This window comes from Mesoplodon densirostris, chromosome 3 (assembly GCF_025265405.1).
Source record: "Mesoplodon densirostris isolate mMesDen1 chromosome 3, mMesDen1 primary haplotype, whole genome shotgun sequence".
NCBI classification, from domain to species: Eukaryota; Metazoa; Chordata; class Mammalia; order Artiodactyla; family Ziphiidae; genus Mesoplodon; species Mesoplodon densirostris.
In genome coordinates, this window is record NC_082663.1 from 54,855,452 (window position 1) to 54,878,060 (window position 22,609).

The 22,609-nt window shown below is 37.7% G+C and overlaps 1 protein-coding gene across 3 annotated transcripts in view; it reads left to right on the forward strand.

Annotated features, from left to right (window-relative positions):
- Positions 1-22,609, forward strand: part of LOC132486164 (microtubule-associated serine/threonine-protein kinase 4-like) — a 211,477-nt gene that overhangs the window by 87,985 nt on the left and 100,883 nt on the right. For all 3 annotated transcript variants that reach the window (XM_060092980.1, XM_060092977.1, XM_060092978.1), the window contains one exon: positions 6,978-7,066. Coding sequence is in view for 2 of the 3 variants with exons in the window: in XM_060092977.1 (XP_059948960.1) it covers positions 6,978-7,066 (89 nt within the window). In the remaining variant the exon portion in view is untranslated. The remainder of the gene's footprint in view (positions 1-6,977; positions 7,067-22,609) is intronic.

Consider the following 22,609-nt stretch of genomic DNA (forward strand, 5'->3'; position numbering starts at 1 on the left):
ACCGCCCCCCCCGCCCCGCCCTGCCCCCCACCCCTCCCCCCGCACCATGTGGCTTTCCCTAACCATCTGTTTAGAATTGTGATTTCCTACATCCGTGCTCCGTGTCCTATCCTCTGCGTCATTGTTCTCCATTGCCATCCCTCGTACTACAAACGTCATCACCATCTCCCATACTATCTTACTAGTTTATTATGTTTATTATCTGCTTCCTTCTCTAGAATACAGGTCTCTAGAGGACAGTAGGGATATTTGTTTGTTTAGAGTAGTACCTAGCTTGTATTAGGAACTCGAAAAATAATTTGTTGAATGAATCAGTGAAACCTTGCGGGGAGCCCTGGTTTCATGGGCCATAGGGAAGACATCGGCAGTGTCGTAACTTCACCTAAATAACAGAGTATGTCACGGACAGGAATATTAATGCCTTGCTTCCTGTTGCCTTCTAAGGGGCACTAAAGCTTATCCAGCCAGCTACCAGCTGTGGCCTCATAGTACTCTACAGGAAAAGGGGTAGAGCTGTAGACAAGAGGCCCAGAAGAAGGGTAGATTGATTTACATATGAAAGACAAAAACGTTATTTCTGGAGAAGACAATAGTATGAAGACAGATATGGAGAGATGGGCAAGGCAGCATCTGAAGGAATTAAGGATTTGGGGGAGAAGTATCCAAAGAAAATTGTAAGGAAGGCTTGCTTTATGTTGCATGATATAATTTTTCTTTCAAATTCAGTCTCGAAGATACTTTTCCAGGCTTTTACAATTAGATTTGCAAATACACAGAGGCCTAGATATTTAATGTTGCACAAAGAAAAAAGAAATATCCATGATATACATAATTTTAGTGCATTTAATAATCCTAAAATTTACTTCACATGAATAATCTAAAAAAGGCATGAATTAAACCCATATTTATGTTGCCATGGTTAAATCTCAAAAATATAATGTTGAGTGAAAAAAAAAGTAAGTTACAGAATATCTATAATATATAGTGTGTGCGAAAGTGCAATTTATCCAAAAAGTCAAAAACATGACTGTCATACAAATATAAAATAAACATGTGTGAGAGATTTTATTTAACTTATTAATGAGGACAACAGTAAGAGATTTTGAAAATCATATATATACATAAAATATATATATTAAAATATTTATAAATGTATATATTATATTCATATAAGCAGAAATGATGAAATAAATTTTGCTAATAGATACAAAACCAGTTAATATCTCATAGGACAATGATATTAAATGTTTGGGGTCATCTCTCTGTGGGTGGATATTAACTGTATTTGCACAAGACAAAATTCATTTACATTATTATGGACAAGAATCACTTGTATTACTACTAGTTTTCTCCAACTTAACTGCAACCCCTACAGCGTCTAAAGTAGCCTAGTCACTAGAAAGACAGTGAAAGGCATACACCCTTATAGAACCAGATAATCCCCAGGAGGTTCACTGCACAAAGCCTTCCCAGCCACTGAAAGGACATATATATACTAAAGATTGGGAATAAACATCAGAAAATGATACCATTGTTCATTTCAGGTGGTGGGAATTGTTTGATGATTTTTCTATATTTTCTATATTTTAAAAATTTCATAAACAAAAATAATGACTCCTCTAATCTGGTCTAACCCCTTCATTGTAAAGATAAGGAAACAGAAGCCTGCCTGTTTTATAACATGTTTTCAGCAATACCACATTAGCGAGACAATTTCTGCCTCCTGTTCATGCCTGGTTTCTTCCACTTCTGTCTTCCTCTTTGTTCAAGGAGTATTCAGTGTTCAGATTCTATTAAGGTATCAGGAAATAGTTAGCAGATGTTCACATTCAGTAAAGCTATGGTCTATAATTGGCCTCCTGTGCAAATTTATCAAATTTTTCATCAAGATGAATTAATAAATTATAGGCTAGCTTTTCAGAATTCCGGGAGCTCTTCTTAGGCAACTCACTGCCCCTCAATTGTGGTCAGTCATATGTCGTACTGAGTGTTGACCTTTCAAGTCGGCTGTGACTGTTAGAAATTACTGCCTGTTTGGGTTTCTCTTTCTCAGCTTGTCCTACCACGATCAGACGTGATCAGTATTCATGTCCCCAAATGATTGTAATTTAAAATTAAGCTGCATTTCAGCTACTCAGAACAGTTGCAAAAAGCCACAGCCTGGTGGGCCTCACAGCTTTTACAGACCTGGTAGAGGATAATTAACAGGTTCTTCTGCCAGGAGAGATGTGACAGATATAGGTGTGAGACTTTTACAGGTCCCACCACACCCTTCATATGGAGCTCTGAGCATAAGGACAGTCTAGGCAGGAATAGAATATGGGTGCTTTGGACCAAAAATCCGTACACCTCCTTCCCCTCCCCTCCCTCAGCTAGTAGCCCACGTTCCTTAGTCCCTCACTCTGATCAGGCCTGACTTACACGATGAAATGCGTGATCTATCTCTTTATCCTCCTGACAAATGGAAGGTGCTATTGGCAATCGTTAGGAGATGGGGAAGCTCCTTGTGAAACTGCTTTGGTGAGCGGGAACAGTGAACTCAGGGAACAGAGTGGCACCCTGTGTGATCTCAGGTCACCTGCCTGAGCCAAAACACCATGCCAACAAATAAAATACTTCCCGGTGGTGGTTTCCTGTCATGCTAAAGCGTCTCCAACCAAGTGCCCATCCAACTGTGACGCTCTTCTCACAGAGGGTTCTGTCCCGACCTGCCTCGCCTCCCAGCCCACAGGGGCCAGACAGTCCTACTGACTCAGAAGTACTGTCATTGCCTTTCACCCTCCCATCCTTCTCAGATCCCAGGTCCACAGTCAGCAGTACTTATTGTACTCTGTGTGTGTGTGTGTGTGTGTGTGTGTGTGTTTTCTGTTGGTAGATGGATCTTTCTAGGCAGGAACCAAAAGAATGAGGTAACAGGGAAAGCTCACTACCATCAGCCCCTGTTCTAATCCATCGTTTACCTTTGCCTTTGTCTCAAGTTATATGTGGCTATCTTCTTGGGCTGAATTCAGATTTTGCAAGTAAAGAATCTGTGCCATTGTGTCACCTTGTCAACTGAGAGAACAAACTGAGCATGTCCTCATAGGCTGTGTCCCCATGTGTTTTCTCAGCTGGGTGGCATGAAGAGGAGCAGGTGCTTTGTGGGCAGTGGTTGTTCCCAGGTTCAGCTTTCAGAATCAAGCACAGGCAGGGTGGATGGCTTCCATTTCTTCTTAAAGAGTGAAGCAGAAAGATTGCATCCTGGGGATGGAGAGCTGGAACTTGAATTCATAACTGTTCTTTAGTTTCACTTTTGCAATCAAATACCTTTAAGGTTCCTAAGGCTGAACTAGAGATAACTCTTTACAAGCTTAAATGGTTAGAAGAGGGTAAGTTTTCAACAAGAGATTCTTGCTAAAGTAGAAATGATGTTCCTATTTTACCTGGTAGGATGGCACCTGTTTTTTCCCTTGGGTGACATGGCTTGAGAAAAAGCAAGGGTGATTCAACTTAGTTATGCTGGTGAAAGAAAAGGGACCTTGAGTTTGCTCAGGTGGTGATGTTTCTGCTATTTTATCACTTTATGGGTTAAATGAGTATGGTGTGGTCACCAGCACCTCAGGAGCCTGCCTCACACTTGCTAGCCATGAGCTTCTCCTTTCATCAGCAGAAGAGAGTGTGATACCTGGATGAGCAAATAATGACAACAGAGGTCAGCTCAGCATTTTACACCAGTGTCATTATTAACGCCGGCAGTGTCAGGTGCTGTGGCAGTCTAGGTGGTAAATACTCATAGGTCCTGCCCACTAGGAGTTCTCTTGCTGTGGGGTTAAATGCAGATTTTAATTCATTTATTGGGAATCAGGTACCTAGAACAATAAGATTAAGTGACTGTCAGGGATACCAGAAGTAGGTGATAGTGAGATTGGATGGCCACCCCTCCCCTCCAACTTTGAAAAGTTATATACAGAATATCTCAATAGGGTCCCAGTATTTTTAAAGTATTAATATATATATATATATATCAAAATCTAGGTATTTTAAGGTTAAATACAGTAAAAAATATATATATATATGCCCCTTTACCCTTAAGAATGTTAGCAACAAATAAGTTCCTTTGAGAGGCCAAGACCCTACTTCGGAGTGTAGAGATTTGTGTACATATGTAAATCTCTCTCTTGGTCTGTACTTTGTAAAGTCTGATTTTGCCATGCTGAGGAACATTTCATGTTTAAAAGCTTCCTGTTTGACTTTGAGAGATTCAAAAATTTTACTACACTCACTAGCTTCAGGCTAAAGAGCCATATAGAAGTTAGAGAAGACACTTTCAGTTTTGATTGTTCATCACATTTGTCAACAAGATATCCCTCCGATTATTTAAGGATTTGTGTAACATAATACCAGTACCTTAATTATGGTGAACTGTTCAAATTCTGAGGCAGCTTGTTTTTAACTTCTTCTAACCTGCTTTTGTATTATTAGATAAAGAATCCTATGTTTTCTTGCACCATTAATTACATTCATAATCATCAGTTTGTAAAGTTTACAAATCTTTTTAGACGGTGGGCAAACATGGGATGAATGTAATATAAACTTTGTTCTTATTTTTATGTTTTACATTGTTATATTTTTGTATTGGCCAGACAGATTCCATCAAGTTTTATTCCGATGTTTCTTTTCGAGTTTTTTTTTTTAATCACATTTTTAAAATCACATCAGTACTTTTCCACTTTAGTAGGCTTTGGTAGGCTTTAAATAACTGATACAGTTGTGAGAATTTTTTGTTTGTGTTTTTCTTTGTTTTAAATACAAATTATTGGCTACTTATTTAGCTTGTTGTGGTAATGTACTAGTCATTCTATATGTTTCTTAGGAAAATTCAATTAAAATGTTTTTAAGAAATATTTTCTAAATTTTACCTTTGTCAGCGTATTTCACTGATTCTTATGTAAGATATTCATTAGGCTACTGTTTCTATTGATATATATTTCTTATTTATTTGATTTACATATATAAAAATTAATAAGTGAATGTCAATAGGAAATTTTCATAAATGATTTAGATCAAATACTAAATGTAAAAAATAATACAAATAGCCATTTTTGTGTAAGTTAACCTGTATTACAATTAACTTGCTCAAATTAGCAAATAACTTTGCTGAGAGTTCCAGGATCTAAATCTATCATTTATAATTTCTCTTATTAACATCAGCAAGTTGATATATTTAATATTCCTATATTAAAATTAAAGGAGACATTAATTTGAATTAACACTAAATACATTGTACAATATTTTTAAAAAAACAATCACACGATCTGACTTAATGGTTATGAATTTAATAGGCCAAATAATGGTTCTTGATAGATGAGTTGATAATACCACGTTCCACCTTCATAATTATCAAGGGCCTATTCTTATTCAACAACTTCTTTAAGGCTGAGTAAACATGATCTTAATTAAACTCACAGATAGTGCTAGGGGGTGTTGATTGCTCCAGTAAGGAAAATAAAATGATGCAGCCTGACCTTAAGAAATTATAAGTATGGGAATGTTGACAAATGATAATAAGCAGCAAACATCTAATAGAGAGGATTGGTTCCCAAGTCAATATTGGAGAAAGAAATTTGGTTTGGTTTTGAAATGTGTTGTTTAAACAGTATTTAGAAATGTTCCTTTCAATTTTTTTTTTTTTTTTTTGCGGTACGCGAGCCTCTCACTGTTGTGGCCTCTCCCGTTGCGGAGCACAGGCTCCGGACACGCAAGCTCAGCAGCCATGGCTCACGGGCCTAGCCGCTCTGCGGCATGTAGGATCTTCCCGGACCAGGGCACGAACCCGTGTCCCCTGCATCGGCAGGCGGACTCTCAACCACTGCGCCACCAGAGAAACCCCCTTTCAAATATTTTATACAAATTCTCAATTATGTCCACTATATGTTATTTAGAAGTTAGGTGAAAATTCCTGTTTCAAGAATGCTGTAACAGGTGTATTCTGAATTAAGAAGACATTACAATAAATCTTTACTGGTGGATAAGGGCACCAGGTGTAGGAGGATGGAATCATAGTGCCCTGAACCTTATTACGGGTGAATTCAATGAGGTAACCTACTGGTTTGTATTATCGTTTTCTAACCACTATACTGATTGTGAAGTACCAGTCTGTACTGAAGAAAAGCAAATGAAAGTAAGATAACATCCACTTCATCATCAACCAGTTTTGCATTTGTGTTATTCCTCGAGGCTTGTGAAAGTTACTTTGGAATCAAGGTAGCTATTTTTTAACTTTCTAGTAGCAGAAACAGGAAAAAATAGTTACCCTGTGCTCATATGTAGCAATTTATTTCTACTCACTGGGTACCAGGATAAAAAACAGTAGGTAGTGTGCCTGTGAGAAAAGGCCTTCGTTGTTATTTTAATACAAACTGGAATCTGTTTTTATGATTCCAAAATATTTACCTTCATAAGGTGTTTGAATGCAGTGTGAGGATGAAAAATGAATGAGTAGTGAAATACATTTATCTTAGGCCTTGGCTGTTCTGTTGACAAAAGGCACAGCTATGAAATTTGTCTAAATAATTAGATTTTTAATTAGTGCATCATTGTAAGATTAATGTCATTGTTCTTTATTGCATGTAATTTTGTATTAGAAATTTCATGTCAGCAAAGATGCTACCTGGGGTTTGCTGATTTGAATCCTTAATTTATCACTTGTGTGTATGGCATATCACATATTGGCAGTCAAGAGCCAAAAGAAAGGCATTTGATGATAACTTTGTGGTGAGGAATATTGATGGTGTTATATATGATACGAATACATTATATTTTCTAATATTCAGGAAACAGCCACCCTTCAAATATTAGTGAGTGCATATTGACTTGCAAAAATTTTAGAAATAACATGTGCGGATAGATTGTTCAACCTAAGCTGTGTCTACTTTGAACACACTTGAACGTTATTATTATTTTTGCTTTTAAAACTGGTTTTCCTTTCCTTTGGACAGTTGCCGAACCAGCAACCGGAAGAGCTTGATAGGTAATGGGCAGCCCCCAGCACTGCCTCGGCCTCACTCGCCTCTCTCTGCTCATGCAGGTAATGAAATACCTTTTCTTGAGTTCTGTTTTACTTCGTCTTGCTAGTTTTTAAAATACAGGCATTTTGATATTTGGATGCGTCTCCCCACCTTGTTATCTTGGTTTCCCTGTAGCTTTGTCACTAAGTTGTTGTTTCTCATCCGTCAGCCCAAACCTTATCCTCTCTTTGAGCTCTTGGATCTGAAAGGGAGAAATCCTTTTTATATGGGGTCCTATTCCAGTTATTTTTTTTTCTCCACATCTGAATTTGTGGATGATGCAAGTCACGCTCCCATGTTAGGATTTCCTTTGGGAAACGTGGCCATGACAGTTCACATGAAGAGGATTAGTGTCAAGAACTGTAAGTGAGGAAAAATATCTTTTCCCTCTCCCCTTCTAACTTCTCCACTGGGGACCCAGTAACCAGAGACAGATTAACAAAGGAAAAGCATACACATTTATTTAACATACGTTTGACGGGACATGGGAGCATTCATGAGGAAACGAAAACCCAAAGGAACGGTTAAATCGGATTGTTTTTTACAGTAGTTTGGTGAAGAGAAGGGAGTTGTGCAAAGACGTATAGGACAAAGGTGAGCTAATTGTAGTAAACTGGGGGAAAGTTAGCAAGGACTGTTTGTTCAGATTCTTCTGTGTCCCTTGTCTTCAGAGATAAGAAGGCTCCTTTCCTCCAGGTGTAGGGAGGGTGCCTCTCACAAGAAGGTTTTATGACCTGCTTACGGGGCAGGTCAGAAAGCCCTTCCTGCACATGCTGTTTCTCAAGTCCCTTCACCTTCAAATAGTCAATGTGCCAGTGCGCCATATTTTGGGGTCTCATGTCCTAAAGTGCATCAAAACTATTCAGCATTTTTCTCCCTAAAGTTGAACTTACCTATTGTATATATTAGCTAGCACAAACAATGCTGCTCTGAGCAGTCTAGAACATGTCTCCTCTTGTAATGTGGGCAAGAGTTTATCTAAAGTTTTACCTGACAGTGGTGTATATATAACTTATCTTTACATCCAGAACCATTGTAGGGACAAAGAAGATTCAAGAGATGAGACTCTTGGCCTCAAGAACTACTTAGAAGGATGGTAGAACCATATTACAAAAACTATGCAATGAAGACCGCTTTGTGTGTTTTTTGTTTGTTTGTTTGAATTCTATCTAAGATGGTACAAAGAAGAGAAGGGTTAATTCCAATCAGGAAAGTTTGGGAGATATTGAAGGAGCCACTTGCTCATGATGTTGAAAGATGAGCAAGACTTTGACAGGGGTGAGAGATGGGGGAATTTCTAGTGTGTGGCTAGAGTGTGGGATGTACATGCTTGATTGTACAAGAATGTAAAGGTGAAAAGAGAGATGAAAGTCAGAAAGTAAAATGAATTTTGACTTTGAGTGCCTTTCACAGATTTTGAGGAGCATCTGTAGGAAGATGTGTTCGAGATATGGAAGGTGATGGGGTGAAATGATGAGTGTTTAAGCCCTACCTCTGTTATACTCTTGTAGACACTGTCACACGATAGGCTTTCAGGTGGTGTTGACTTATGAACTAGGCTATGACTGGCCCCCGGAAAGCAGTCCTTTTGCTTAGGGGGGCTCTCCAGCTGAGAGTGGAAGTTATCTAAACATGTTTGGGGACAAGATGGGACAGAGAGAGAGAGAGAGAGACGTAGTTGCCCCTTTGGAATAAATTTTATTTTCCTCATAGTAATAAATAAAAGATGGTAAAGTTAAAAAGGCAAAGGACAAATTCATAAAATTATGATACTGTATGTAGTAAGACCACTAAAGTCCAGAACTGCTACTCTAAGGGAAAACTTTAGAGAAACTCCTACACATATATGCAAGAAGGTGTGCTCTAGACTGCTCATAGTGGCATCATTTGTAATAGCTAAATGTTTGAAGCAGTGTGGCCCAAATGTCTATCAGTTGGAAAGTAGATAAATGAATTGTGGCATAATTATCTACGGAACACCGTGCGCCTAGAAAGATAGTGCTGGGCAACAGAAGCAAGTTGCAAAAGAATCTTACTTAAACCATACATATAAGGTTAATGTGATGCTACGTGCAATGTTTTGTTTAGGAATACACGCACATACACATATAAATATGTATCTGTGTATGTACATTTATAGTAAGAGCCTGAAGGAAAATATGGTCATTTTAAAGACCCATTTTGTGTTAGTAGTTACGTCTGAGAAGGTGTCAGGGGGTATAATTGTGGAGAGGGGTAAGGAGTTGGCAATGTTATATTTCCAAAGCTGAATGGTGAATACACAACTATTTATATTATTACCTTTATACTTTGGAGATATTTATTATATCATTGTCATGGTAGTGAAAGCTGACCATAGGGTCAAGCAAGGCCAAATACTTTACTCAGCGGCTAGAATTATATCTTTGTCTTATCTTTTCATTCCTCTGTCAGAGTGCCCAGCAGTATATACAAGGTGCTAAGTATATGATAAATTTTATTTCTTACGTATAATTCAGTTGTGATTAAAAAAATTTAATCCTACTCCTCTTTGTAGTGTTCTGTAGTAATTGCATCATACTTGATGTGCCTGTTGATTAGTCTTTTACTGCCATTATTTTCTTCAGTTCTAATATTGGGATTAAAGAAAGTGTAGTTAAGACTTTAATGATCCTTTTAATTATTATTTGTTTCTCTATGGAGAATTCTTTTTCCTTCAAAACATAATTTTGTATTTAATCAGAGGAATGGGCAAACAGAAGCCTGTCTTTCAGGTTCCGAGAGTATTTTCCCTTATGTTATGGAGGAACATAACAGGTTGTTATTCACCCAGAAGCTGTAGAAAAGTCTGTCGACTTTTTGTGAGAAATGGCATTTATCACAGTCTGGTAGGTTCCTGTTTCTATATAAAAGAAGAATAAAATGTAAATTAAATAAAGGACCTGTCCTCACATCTTGATAATGTAAAACGATTTCTCACTCACTGCATCTCTTACCTCTTCCTATTGCTACATTCTCTACTGCGTATGGTACACAGAGGCCAGGGGGACAGTTCCTTGATGTCCCCATGAAAAATAAGAGAAAGTATAAGTGCCATCTCTCAGTGCTTAGTCACCCAGTAGATACACTTCCTATTTTTCTTAGGTAGGGATTATGTGAGTCAGGCCACGCATCACTGACATGAATTTATACCCATTGAATGAATCGGTAGACATGAGAACATTAATTTATTTGTGTAGATATGTCAGTGGTACCCTGAGGAAGAAGAGATACTGGCATCATGTTCTGGAGCTTATCTCCACAGACAAAATAGTGTTTGTTGACAGCCAGGCATTCCTAAACGAACCATGAACAAGTCAGTCCCATTAAAAAAAAAAAAAAAGAAAGGTAAAAATCACAGGCTCCTAGTTCTAAGCATGAAATTTAATCCAGAAGCCTCAAAGGAAAAGACTAGTATCTCTCTCCTAAAATGAAAAATTCTGTGTAATAAACAAAATCAAAAGAAAACAAAGTGTGAAAAATATTTTTATGCCCATAACTGACAGACATCTGATTGCCTTAATATACAAAATGCTTGTGTAAATTGATATGAAAATGGTGAATGCACCAGGAGAAAAATGGGGAAAGGATGTAAAAGCCGTATCATAGAAAAAAATTAAATTGGCCAACAAAAATGTTTGAAATGATGATTCATTGCAATCATAAGAGAAATATGAACCAGAATAATGAGACACTATTGTTCACCTAGTATACTGTCAAAAATTTTGTAAAAGTGATAGAATCCAATGATATCAAGGTTGTGGAGAAACAGTCCCTCTCACATCACATAAGTGTTGATGTGAATTGGTACAACACTTTTGGTTAGTTTGCAGTATCAGTTAAAATTTCGACTGCATTTACCCTTTCACTCAGCAAATCCATCTCTAGTAATTTATCTTACTGATATCTCAGAAAATAATAAATAATAAAAAACAGAAAATAATAAATCTAACATTGCTTGTAACTAGCAAATGGAAAATTAAGTTGTTACCACTTTATTACTTAACATGCCCTTCATTAAGCAGCTGGTTTAGTAGAAAATAATTCAGGTATATAATCCAAGACTGCATGTTTGTTACAAAGAATGAGGTAGGCTTTTATGTTCTGATTTAGAAAGCTGCCCAAGATAGACTGTTCAGGGAAAAAATACGTTGTGTAATTTTATATATGTGTGTGTGTGTTTGAGTGCATATAGACATGCATAAATACTTGTATATTCATGCATATTCATAAGGAGTTTTTGGAAAGAGAAAGAAAGTTAGCAGTGTTTATCTTTGGAGAATAGGAAAGTAGGGAAATTAGCGTGTAGTGGTTTTATAGTAAAATAAGGCTCTAAAAATAAAACCGGTAAAGGAAACAAAATAATACCTGCTTACTATGAAATAAATTACCAAAAATTTAGTGGCTTAAAACAATATCCATTTATTGATCTTACAGGTCTATACAAGTCTAGGTAGGCTTGACTTGTTTGACTTCAGGGGAGCTCTCAAGTTACCTCAAGGCCAAAATCAAAGAAAGGTAGAAAGGATAAGCTCCTATTTCTGTAGGAACCCTCACCTGCTTTTTCTGCTCACGGTATCATAAGGCCAGAGTCAGTGTCAGTTATTGACCTTAAAAAAAAAAAGAAAAGAAAAGGAGCTAGGTATTTTACCAGCAAAGTGAGTTTATTTGGGAATAGCAGAGAATTACAGCAAACCATAGGTAAGTCCAAAAAGCAGAAGAGAGGCTTTCATTTTTACAGAAGAAAAGAGGAAGTTGGGAGGAGAGATCAGGGTGGTCGTGGCTTCTCAGTGGCTGAGCTGTTGCTGGACCGGGAGAAATTCTTCCTTCCCCCTGCTGGGGTCTGAGTGGTAGTGTGTGAGAGCTCCCCTTTCAGGGCTTCCCCATTCCATGTAAAATGAGGCTTTCTTTATTTTCACTGTGGGCTGGACTCTTACCTAGAGACTGGGAAAGAATCTACTTCCAAGCTTATGCAGATTGTGGACAGATTCAGATCCCTGCGGCTGTAGGACTGAGATCCACATTTTATCCTGGCTGTGAGCAGGAAGCTGCCCTCCTCCATCTTCAAGCCTGCACTGGCACATCCAGTGATTCTCATGCTTCATATCTCTAACTTATCCTGCTATCAGTCAAAGAAAATTTTTTATTTTAAGGGGCTTATCTGATTGGGTCAGGGTTACTCAGTCTCTGTATATTAAAGTCAGGTGCTGTGGAACTTTAATTACGTCTGCAAAATCCCTTCATAGTAGTACCTAGATGAGGGTTAGGATAACTAGGAGACAGGAATCGTGAGGAGACCATTTTTAGAATTCTGCCTACCACAATATCACTTCAATATTATATTTTGACTCAAATGGTTAAAGTCTGAATTCTAAGAGTGATACTTATAGAGGATGAGCCAGTAGTCAAATAACTGAGACCCACTGACTCCAAACCTCTAGAGTCCTAGAATCAAGTGTTGTCCCATTGGTCAAAATACCTAACCTTTGGTGTCTTCAAAAATTGTTTTACTGGGAATTTGCAGCTGGCTACTTAGATTCATTTATACAAGGGTTTCTGAAAGGAAAGGTGGAAAAAAGTCTCACTTTCCTATTGGACAACTCTAGGAATTATTAAAGACAGGAAGTATTCTTAAACCACTAAGTACACATAACCTATTAGGTTAGTATCTACTTGGGAAAACTGGTATAAATTATTGTCTATCTATGTACCTATCTAGCTAGCTACTGTCTGTCTATCTATCTATCTATCTATCTATCTATCCATCTATCTATCTATCTGTCATATATAGAGACCTCATTTCTGAAGGATTAGTTGCCACTGTGTTTGCTGCTCTATTCACCAAGTCTCTCTTCAAAGATACAACTGAGCTAAAGGAGGCCCATCCAGGTGAAAATAATCAGAGAACTGGAGTGATTGTATGAACAATACAACTCCAAGTGGAAACTTGCAAAACTCAGAAAAGTATTGGGGTAGCACATGGGGTTAGGCAATGAAACACCCCGAATCCCACTCTTCAAAATACGCTGAGAACATTTCTATGTGCATGTCTTCATTATTTTCCCTTCTCCCCACCTCTACCCTTGGGGCCTTGGCTTAACAAAACACAACCAAGAGTATAAATTAAGGTGGTTACCAAATAGAAACTATGATACATCATGTACATTTTTTCAATAACGTTTTTATTGTTTCAGAAAACTGTGAGGCCCTTCCTCTTTTGAACTTGTGTTGGCATCTCTTTTGGAGCCACTCATTGGTCTCACCACTTCACAACTTGCTCTCCTTGCATTTCTGCTATATCAGTTGTACTTATTCAGATGTGACACTGAATAGGATGGAGGTAAAAGGCAGTGGTTTTGCAGACAGGCATGCTGACACAAAGAATTGAAAGTCAGTAGTCTAGCAGTGAAGTGGAGATAGAGAAGAAATACACAAGGTGGAATAATAAATTCAAGGAAGAGAGTCTGGGATAGAACAGGATTAGTCAACGTTCCAGGGTGACAGAGACATACGTGAGAGCATCCCTGATGTTGGCGAGGGACTTCATTATAACCCACTGCCCCAAGAATGTGACCATAAGCTTGGAAGATATGTAGCTGGGTGGTAAGAGATTTAGTAAAACCTGAAATGTTGGCACTTTGTGCCAACCAAGTCCTTAATCCACTTACCAATATCCACATGACCCTGAGCCATTTTTAAGGTATGATAAAATCTCACAAGATATTTTGCATCCTCTGTTCCCATGACTCTGATCTTCAAGGCTGATACGGTTAAAAAATAAAATGTGATATTCTAATTGTAACAGTAAGCTGAGAGTTTGTAGAAAACATGAGAAATTATATGGAAATATAAATCCCCTTTAAACCCACTATCCAAAGATAACCCTGCTGACATTTTATTATATCTCTTGTCTTTTTTCCTGTACGTATTGTGTGTGTATGTGTCTGTACATCTGTACATGTGACTGAAATGCATATGCTGCAACTTTTTCTTTACTCCACGCTTGCCAACACTAATGTTAAAGTTTTTCAGGTTCTGTTGACAGAGGCCAACATAATATCATAGTACCTTTTCCAGTTTTATTGGGATATAATTGACATGTAACATTGTATAAGGTGTACAACACAATGATTATATATCTTTTTTTTTATTTTAAAGACTGCCACAGTAAGTCTAGTTAATGTCCATCACCTCACATAGTTACACTTTTTTTTTCTTTGTGAGAACTTTTTTTTTTAACATCTTTATTAGAGTATAATTGCTTTACAGTTTTGTGTTAGTTTCTGCTGTATAACAAAGTGAATCAGCGATACGCATACGTATATCCCCATATCCCTTCCCTCTTGCGTCTCCCTCCCACCCTCCCTATCCCACCCCTCTAGGTGGTCACAAAGCACCAAGCTGATCTCCCTGTGTTATGCAGCTGCTTCCCACTAGCTATCTGTTTTACATTTGGTAGTATATATGTGTCCATGCCACTCTCTCACTTCGTCCTAGCTTACCCTTCCAACCCTCTCTGTGTCCTCAAGTCCATTCTCTACGTCTGTGTCTTTATTCCTGTCTTACCCCTAGGTTAATTAGAACCTTTTTTTTTTTTTTTTTTTTTTTTAGATTCCATATATATGTGTTAGGAGGATAACTTCTAAGATTTACTCTTTCAGCAGCTTTCAAATATACAATACAGTTTTGCTAACTATAGTCACCATGCTGTACATTACATCCCCAGAACTTAATTATCTTAGAACTGGAAGTTTGTGCCTTTTGATCACCTTCACCCATTTCACCCACCGCCCAACTCTGGCAGCAACAAGTCTTGTGGTTTTTAATTTCTTCCATTTTGTTGTTCTATCTATGAGTTTGGTTTTTTTGTTTTTGTTTTGTTTTTAGATTTTACATATTACTGAGATCATGCAGTATTTTTCTTTGGCTTATTTCATTTAGCATAATGCCCTCAAGATTCATTGTGTTGTTGCACATGGCAGGATTTCTTTCTTTTTTATAGCTGGAGAGTATTCTGTTGTACATACACACCACATCTTCTTTATCCATTCATCTGTTGAAGGACACTTAGGTTGTTTCCACGTCTTGGCTACTGTAAATAATACTGCAGTGAACATGGGAGTGCAGGTATCTTTTTAAGATACTGATTGCATTTGCTTCCAATATGTACCCTGAAGTGGGATTGCTGGATCATATGGTAGTTCTCTTTTTAATTTTTTAAGGAACCTCCATAGTATTTTCCACAATGGCTACTCCAATTTACATTCCCACCAATAGTGTACAAGGATTCCCTTTTCTCCACATCTTCACCAAGGCCTGTTATCTCTTGTCATTTTGATAATAGCTATTCTAGCAGGTGTGAGCTGAGTAACCTGTGCATGTTTTAGTTATCTTTTGTCATCTCACTGATACTCTTTTCTGATTTGCTATGTTTTAATGCTGTTTTTCGATGAATGCAAGTTTTTATTTTTAATTTTGTTGTCAAGTTTGTCTTTTTCTTTCTGATTTCTTCCATTTTTGTTTTTGTCTTATCTAGTTGTTGTAGAGTTTCTTTTTTTAAAAAAAAAACAAGGCTGGTCTTCCTCTAAGAATTGCTGCTCTGACCTCACTGTTTCCCCTGCCTCTTAATTTTTGACAAGCTTAATATCAGTGAAGTGTTTCCTTACCTCCTCGTGTTCTTAGTCTGCCATTTAGGGTGATGGTTTTCCCAAGCAGTGAGTGAATTTTTGAGGAACAAGGGGTTTTTTTTGAATTCTTCCTAAACCTTATAGGCTAGCCTACAAAGGGAGGAAGATAGCAGTATAAAAAAAAAAGGCATTAAGACAGTTTCTCTCAACCCCCTAGATGACTAGGGGGAGAGGTACACTTACATATTTCTGCTCAGGTATTTGTGGCCCCATCAGGTTTGCATGCAGCACACAGAGGGGAAGCCACTACTGTGAATTTTAGTTTGCTGGTGGGAACAACCTAGTCAATAGAGATGAATGATCTTTAGGTATAAGTGAAAGATTTCTCCTTAGATAAGGTGAGACTAGGGACATAGCCCTGAGCCTAAGAGTGCCTTTGTTTCATCTATTTTGTTTTGTGACTTTCATTCAAGCTTTCAGTAGGTTTTCTGTGCTTGAAATATTGTTTGCCAGACTGTTTAAATATGATATGTAGATCTTTAATAAAAATGTTCCATCAGCAGGGCAGTGACCTCCTTTGGCTACACAGACATGATGGTACAAGACAGATGTTTGCTTTGCTTCTTTATATTTAAGGAAGAGGACAAAGCAAGATTGTGTGCTTCCAGAGTCATAGCAAATTGGTGACTAGCCTTAATGCAAATTAAGTTTGCAGATGTCCCATGTAACCACTCTTTCTTTAAAGTGATAGAAACTTTCTTGTTTTACTCAAGAGCAATCTCTGATATAGTCACTCGTTATTTTTTTCTACTTATAAGCAGATCTCAACAAAATCAACTTAAACTTGTAAAACATTGTGTTCAGGTGAGAGCACCTTGACATCCTCCTCATGGAGTTTCATTTTATGTAGGTAAACTTGGCAAATCATATGTCTGAACATAGTCACCCTTGGGTGGAACATTACCTTGGAATCATCTGCTTTTATTAAAACCTTAAATGGGCTCAAGACCAGAGTTCTTAATCTAGTGTGTGTGTCCACGGTGTATGATTTTGCAATGTATCTGTTCTGTGATTTCAGGTATTTCATAAATCAGTTTTCTGTGAATTACGGAGAATACATCTTTCTTATTTCACGTTGTACCCACAGTATTTTGTTTTTTTTTTAATCCTTAGCCTTTGTGTAATTGCCAATTGTTGGCTTGAGTAATGACACATCTTGCCCTTCCTGCTTAAGGAAAAGGATGATAAAATCAGATGAACTGACGTCAGTCATTGTGTTTTTTTAGTTTTGGGTATGGCTTTGTGTTGAGTCACTAATCAGGGGTATATACCAACATCATTAATAGTTGTTCATTCCTTCATGCAGCTCCATCTGTCCTGTGACCTGCATTTATCATTTTGGTTCTTTGAGAAGAGTGTAATGTTTACATGTAGTATATTCCTAATGATAATTTAATGACTGGCATCTTTCCCCTAATCTCTAGATAGTCCCCTAAATCTAAATGTAGAATTTAACCTGAATGGTCTTTGATTTAGCTTTTTGGTTTCTTCTTTATTATAAATTAAAGCTTTTGGAAGCTTACTGCTAAATTTAATCTTAATGCACCCCTGTGTTAACAAAAGTGGTATTGTTTTTGTTTTTGTTTGTGAACATGGGTCCCCTGGGCAGCCACTCAGGAAGATTTTGCTCTTCCATCCTTTGGGAAGTGCTCTTCCTTTTTATTTATTTATTTTTTAAAATCAAAATTTGGCAACTTTTTTTGTGTTTATGCATCAACTGTGGATTTTCTTTGGCTTGGTTTGGTTTCTTAAGTGCCAATTGGATCTTCATTACATATTTTTCAAGTTAGAATTGACAATATTTACTGATGGATTTGTGGGGTGAGAGAGAGCTGATCAAGGGTGGCTTCCAGAGACCTTGCTGAGAACATGGGTCAGTGGAAGGGGTGCCTCCCAAGATACAGGAGACAAGAACAGATCTGAGGTAACACTTAAGAGTTCACTTTGCTGCTGATTGGATTTAAGATACCCAAGAGACTTGTAAGTGATGTAAATAGACAGTTGTTCCATGGGCCTGAAACTCAAGAGTCTGTGCTGGTGATAACAGTCTGGACCATGCATTTATAGACAGCATTTAAAACGTGGGGAGGGGATAAAATCATTGAGGGAAAGAGATTTGGAGGTTCTGAAGACATAACTTTGAACTAAGTCTACAAGGCCAACATTTAGACATTCTGAGAAGACAAGTAGCCGACAAGAAACTGAGAAGCAGCAAGCTGAGAGGCAGGAGGGAAAGAGGAGAAGGTAGTGTCACAGATACCAAAAGAAGACAGGGCTCCCAGAGACGGACTGGTGAATTTTAGCATCAAGTCAGTAATCTCTATGGGGCACATAACAAATATTTGTTGAAAGAGTAAATAACTGTTTATAACGAAATGCACAGAGGTCATTTTTACTCTGTTGACCAAAACTGCACTGAACTTCTGATCGAAGGCAAGGTTTGTTTTCCCCTCAAAGAGAAAGTCCTCTGAAATATGTCTGAGTACTTACAAAGCCCCACACATTATAGTGCATTATCTTAATAACTTTATTTTGAAAGTCATTTTAGCAAATCTTTCATTTGCCTTGTCCATAATATAGTCTGTTTCAACCATTGCTAAAAGCTGAGAGGGAGCTGTTGCCTTTTATACTTTTTATTAGTTTGGTTGCTAAGGTGCTTTACCCCCTCCCAAGTCCACAGAGCAGTCAAACAAGGCAGCATTTCACTGAAATTAAGGAAATCTGAAATGTTCTCTTTCTGATAGAGAAAAGACATTGGGAATTCTTGAAGTTATTTTTTTCTATGAGAAAAGAGATTCTTATAAATTTTAGATGGATAAGAATACTTAAGAAATTCAGGTCTCAAATAGCCAGTTTTCTCTAAAGTTAGTGAGATATAGAATCTTTTTAATTTCAAATTCTATAAAATATTACAAATGAATATTAAAATAATTGGTTTATCAACTTTGTCTTTGAGATTAGACATTTTCAGATTTAAATCTCTTAAGTATGATAATTATGTATTTCACTGATTTAAAATATATAAATGACACATATTATTATGTCTTCTAAATCTCTGGGAAGTTTATAAATTCATATTGGCCACCCAAAAAACCTTTTTTATATGCTAGTTGAAAAATAAGGGATTGCCTAACATTTAGGGTTGCTTTTATTCTAAAATATATGATAAGTAAATGATGACCTAGAAAGTAAAAAGGTACATTTAAAATCCTTGCTGAATCACTTCTCTCCTCACCCTTGAGGTTTTCACTACCTGATGGTCTCGGACTGGACAGTCTGCTTTGGTGACTGTCACAGTGACTTCGGTTTTTCTGGCACTGTGATGCTCTGGCGCCCTCTTCACTAGCTTACTCCCAAGTTATCTCCGAACTAGAGTGAAAAATTCTCAGCTATATGTAAATACAGACTGTCTTCTTCAGCCCATTAGGCTGGTGAGAGTGTGTGGATCTGTATCACAGGAAAACTAACTGTTCCACAGAGATAAAAGAACTTGAGGTAAGGGTCCTGTTAGCCTGGGGATCAGCCAGCTGGCTTCATTAAGAGCCCCGCGCCCTTGGTAGAAGGCTAGATGCTCCCCCTTGGGCAACCTGTAAGGGAGGATTAAAAGTCTGTGTTTTAAATTCAAGTACCTGCACTAAAGAGCATTTTCTTAAATATCACGTCTAGCAATGCCATCTCTATCTTTGAACTTACTCACCCTGGCATAATTACAATTTCAGCTTTAATGATGCTTTAATGCAGGTTGTTGTATTTACTGTGGTAATGTGTGAGTACTTCTCCACAAAGCCGTGCAAATTGCAGGCTTTTCAAGTTCTAAGCTTTGATGTTAGGAGTAACAGTGGGTAATTGCAGAGCTTGTCATGGGATGTTAAGGTGTACATACAATCTGTTAAGTATCACCAATTTAGAGGGTTCAGCTGTGGGAAGAGGAGCCCACCCACACTCCTACATTAGAGTTGGTAGCAGATCTGGTTTCTGTAAACTAGGGAAGAGAGAGGTGGAGAACATTTAGGAGAGCATACACACTCTAAGAAAAACTTAAGAAAAGTCATATAAGAAACTATAAGAAAAGTCATATAGTTTTAGGAAGAAGAGATCACTTTTGTTTAGAAAATGAAATTTTAGGTTTTTAAAAAATGTCTTTAAAAACCTTTTTTTTCCTGTTCACAAAAGCTGTACATGTTTATTATAGAAAGTTTGGAAAATACAGGAAAGTATAAAGAAGAATATAAACATCATTTATATTCTTATTCACCACTCAGAATTGACTACTTAACAATTGGGTATTTGTCTAAATATGTAGATTTTACACATCTACATCTATTATAATGTTTATAACATTTATGTATCTATAAATTTGTACATACAAACATAAAATTACATATGCACACATAGCTTTGTATATATATATATGTAAGTATGGGATCAGATATAAGTTTTTTTTTTTACAACTTTATTGGAGTATAATTGCTTCACAATGGTGTATTAGTTTCTGCTTTATAACAAAGTGAATCAGTTATACATGTACACAGATATAAGTTTGTAGCTAGATCATTTTCTTCTGGTATGATTTTGAGATTTTTACATACCATTAAATACCTTTTTGTTGTTGTTTCAAATACTTGGTTTTAATGAGTAGATATATTCCATTTCATGAATGTGCCATAGTTACCTCTCCCTAATGAGTACTTTGGCTCTCTCCAGTTTTTTGTTCTTATAAGTAATATTGTGGTGAATAACATTGTACATAAATCTTTGTGATCAACTTTGATTAGTTTCTCAGCCTAATCTGGGAAGGTATTCTTTAAAGTGCTGGCCTTCTATTGTCTGGTATTTGTGTCGTTGGGTCATCCATTGTTGTCTGACTGAGATTTTTGAGTCCTTAAGAGTCAAAGATTGGGTCCACAGGAAATGCTCTTTAATGCTTGCTGCAGATGACATTTAATAAGGATCAAGAATGTGTTATGTAGGCACCAGAATAACTTTACGCGTTTCCAAGTACATCTCAAGCATGTTCTCTCTAGGTGAAACAATGGCTAGCACTATAAACTTCCAGGAACTTTGCACCCACTAACATCATGGTGACCTGGTGAAGTTAGTGAGGTAAATGGAGAAGGAACTATTACACAAAGCTGCGGAGTTGTTACCACTTCACACTGTGTTCCTGCTTTCCCAGGCATTGAGGACTAGATTCTAGTGTAGAAACCTCCAGCTACTCTGTAACTCAGTAATCATGCTCCCCGAATCCTTTTAATTTTGAGATCTCGAACAATTGATAAAAGTACTAAATGGTATATGTAATAAACATTGGACCTCGGCTCTCCATGTTTCAGCAGTGTTAATTTGGGCAAATCACTCTTTAGATCTCAACTTCCTTATCTATAAAATGGAAATAATAGAACTTTCCTCTTGTAGTCTCATATGATTGCATGAATGTGATAGTATTTGCAATATTATAAAGTGCCACACAGTGTGAGGTTTGAAGAAACTATCAAAGTATTATTATGACCAATTTGAATTCATAATGTAGTTAAAATGATAAGATAATACAATGTGTAAATACAAAACAAAGTAGAGCACAGGCTTGTCGCAGTCTGCAGGTGGGATTCTGGCAATGGAATGTGGCCTCCTTGTAGCAGTCTCTGCTGGGGTCCATTTGTAGTAGTCTGTGATATTTTCATTTTGGCACACCAGCCTTTGGAGGTCCCTCTGCTGTGTACTTCCTCTGGTTTAGAGCTGACTTGGGAAATGAACAGCATTTTTTCAACCAAGCCAACTCCAGTGGGTCAGAACCACAGCAGTTATAGAGGAGCTGCCTCAGGGTTAGGGTGATGTGGAAGTGGGGTTTGCAGCCCCCACTCCACCTTTGCTTCAGCCAGAGAAGCTCAAACTTTGTCACATTTGGGGATAGAAAGTAGTCTTTTGCTTGAGTTAAAGATTTAGTATGTACATGCGCACACATATACATTCAGGTTTGAAAACTGTTTTAAGGGGCTTCCCTGGTGGCGCAGTGGTTGAGAGTCCGCCTGCCGATGCAGGGGACACGGGTTCGTGCCCCGGTCCGGGAGGATCCCGCATGCCGCGGAGCGGCTGGACCTGTAGGCCATGGCCGCTGAGCCTGTGCATCCAGAGCCTGTGCTCCGCAACGGGAGAGGCCACAGCAGTGAGAGGCCCATGTACCGCAAAAAGAAAACAGAAAAAAATAAAATAAAAACTGTTTTAAGGACACTGAGACCCAGTGCAGCCAAGTGTTGAGGATCACATGGCTTGTTGGTGTCAGAGCTAGGTCTGGAACGCTGCTTCCCAGTCACTGCCTCTTGCACCCCTCCCAGAAGAGGCTCTGGAATCTGACCCCAAAAATGCCTTCTGGAGGGATCAGGGAAGACCTGGGACATCCTCAGAGTGAGCTTGCCCCCCACCCGCCCCCGGTTTCAGTATTATTTATTTTTTATTTATTTATTTATTTTATTTTATTTAACCTCACATCTTATGTTTTATTTTTTTTTGTATTGGAGTTTATTTGATTTACAATGTTGTGTTAGTTTCAGGTGTACAGCAAAGTGATTTAGTTATACATATACTATCTATTCTTTTTTCAGATTCTTTTCCTATATAGGTTATTACAGAGTATAGAGTTCCCTGTGCTATACAGTAGGTCCTTGTTGCTTATCTGTTTTATATATAGTAGTGTGTATATGTTAATCCCAAGTTGTGGTGAGCATAGCTGCCTTCCAGAGTGAGCTTTGATTCACTCTTTTCTCCTGGGCGAGACACAGTGTCTAGATCAATGTTTTTCTTCATTTCTGTTTCTTCTCTTCTACTCTGTCAAAGAACTTGGCCTCCCTCTCCCCCAAAGTG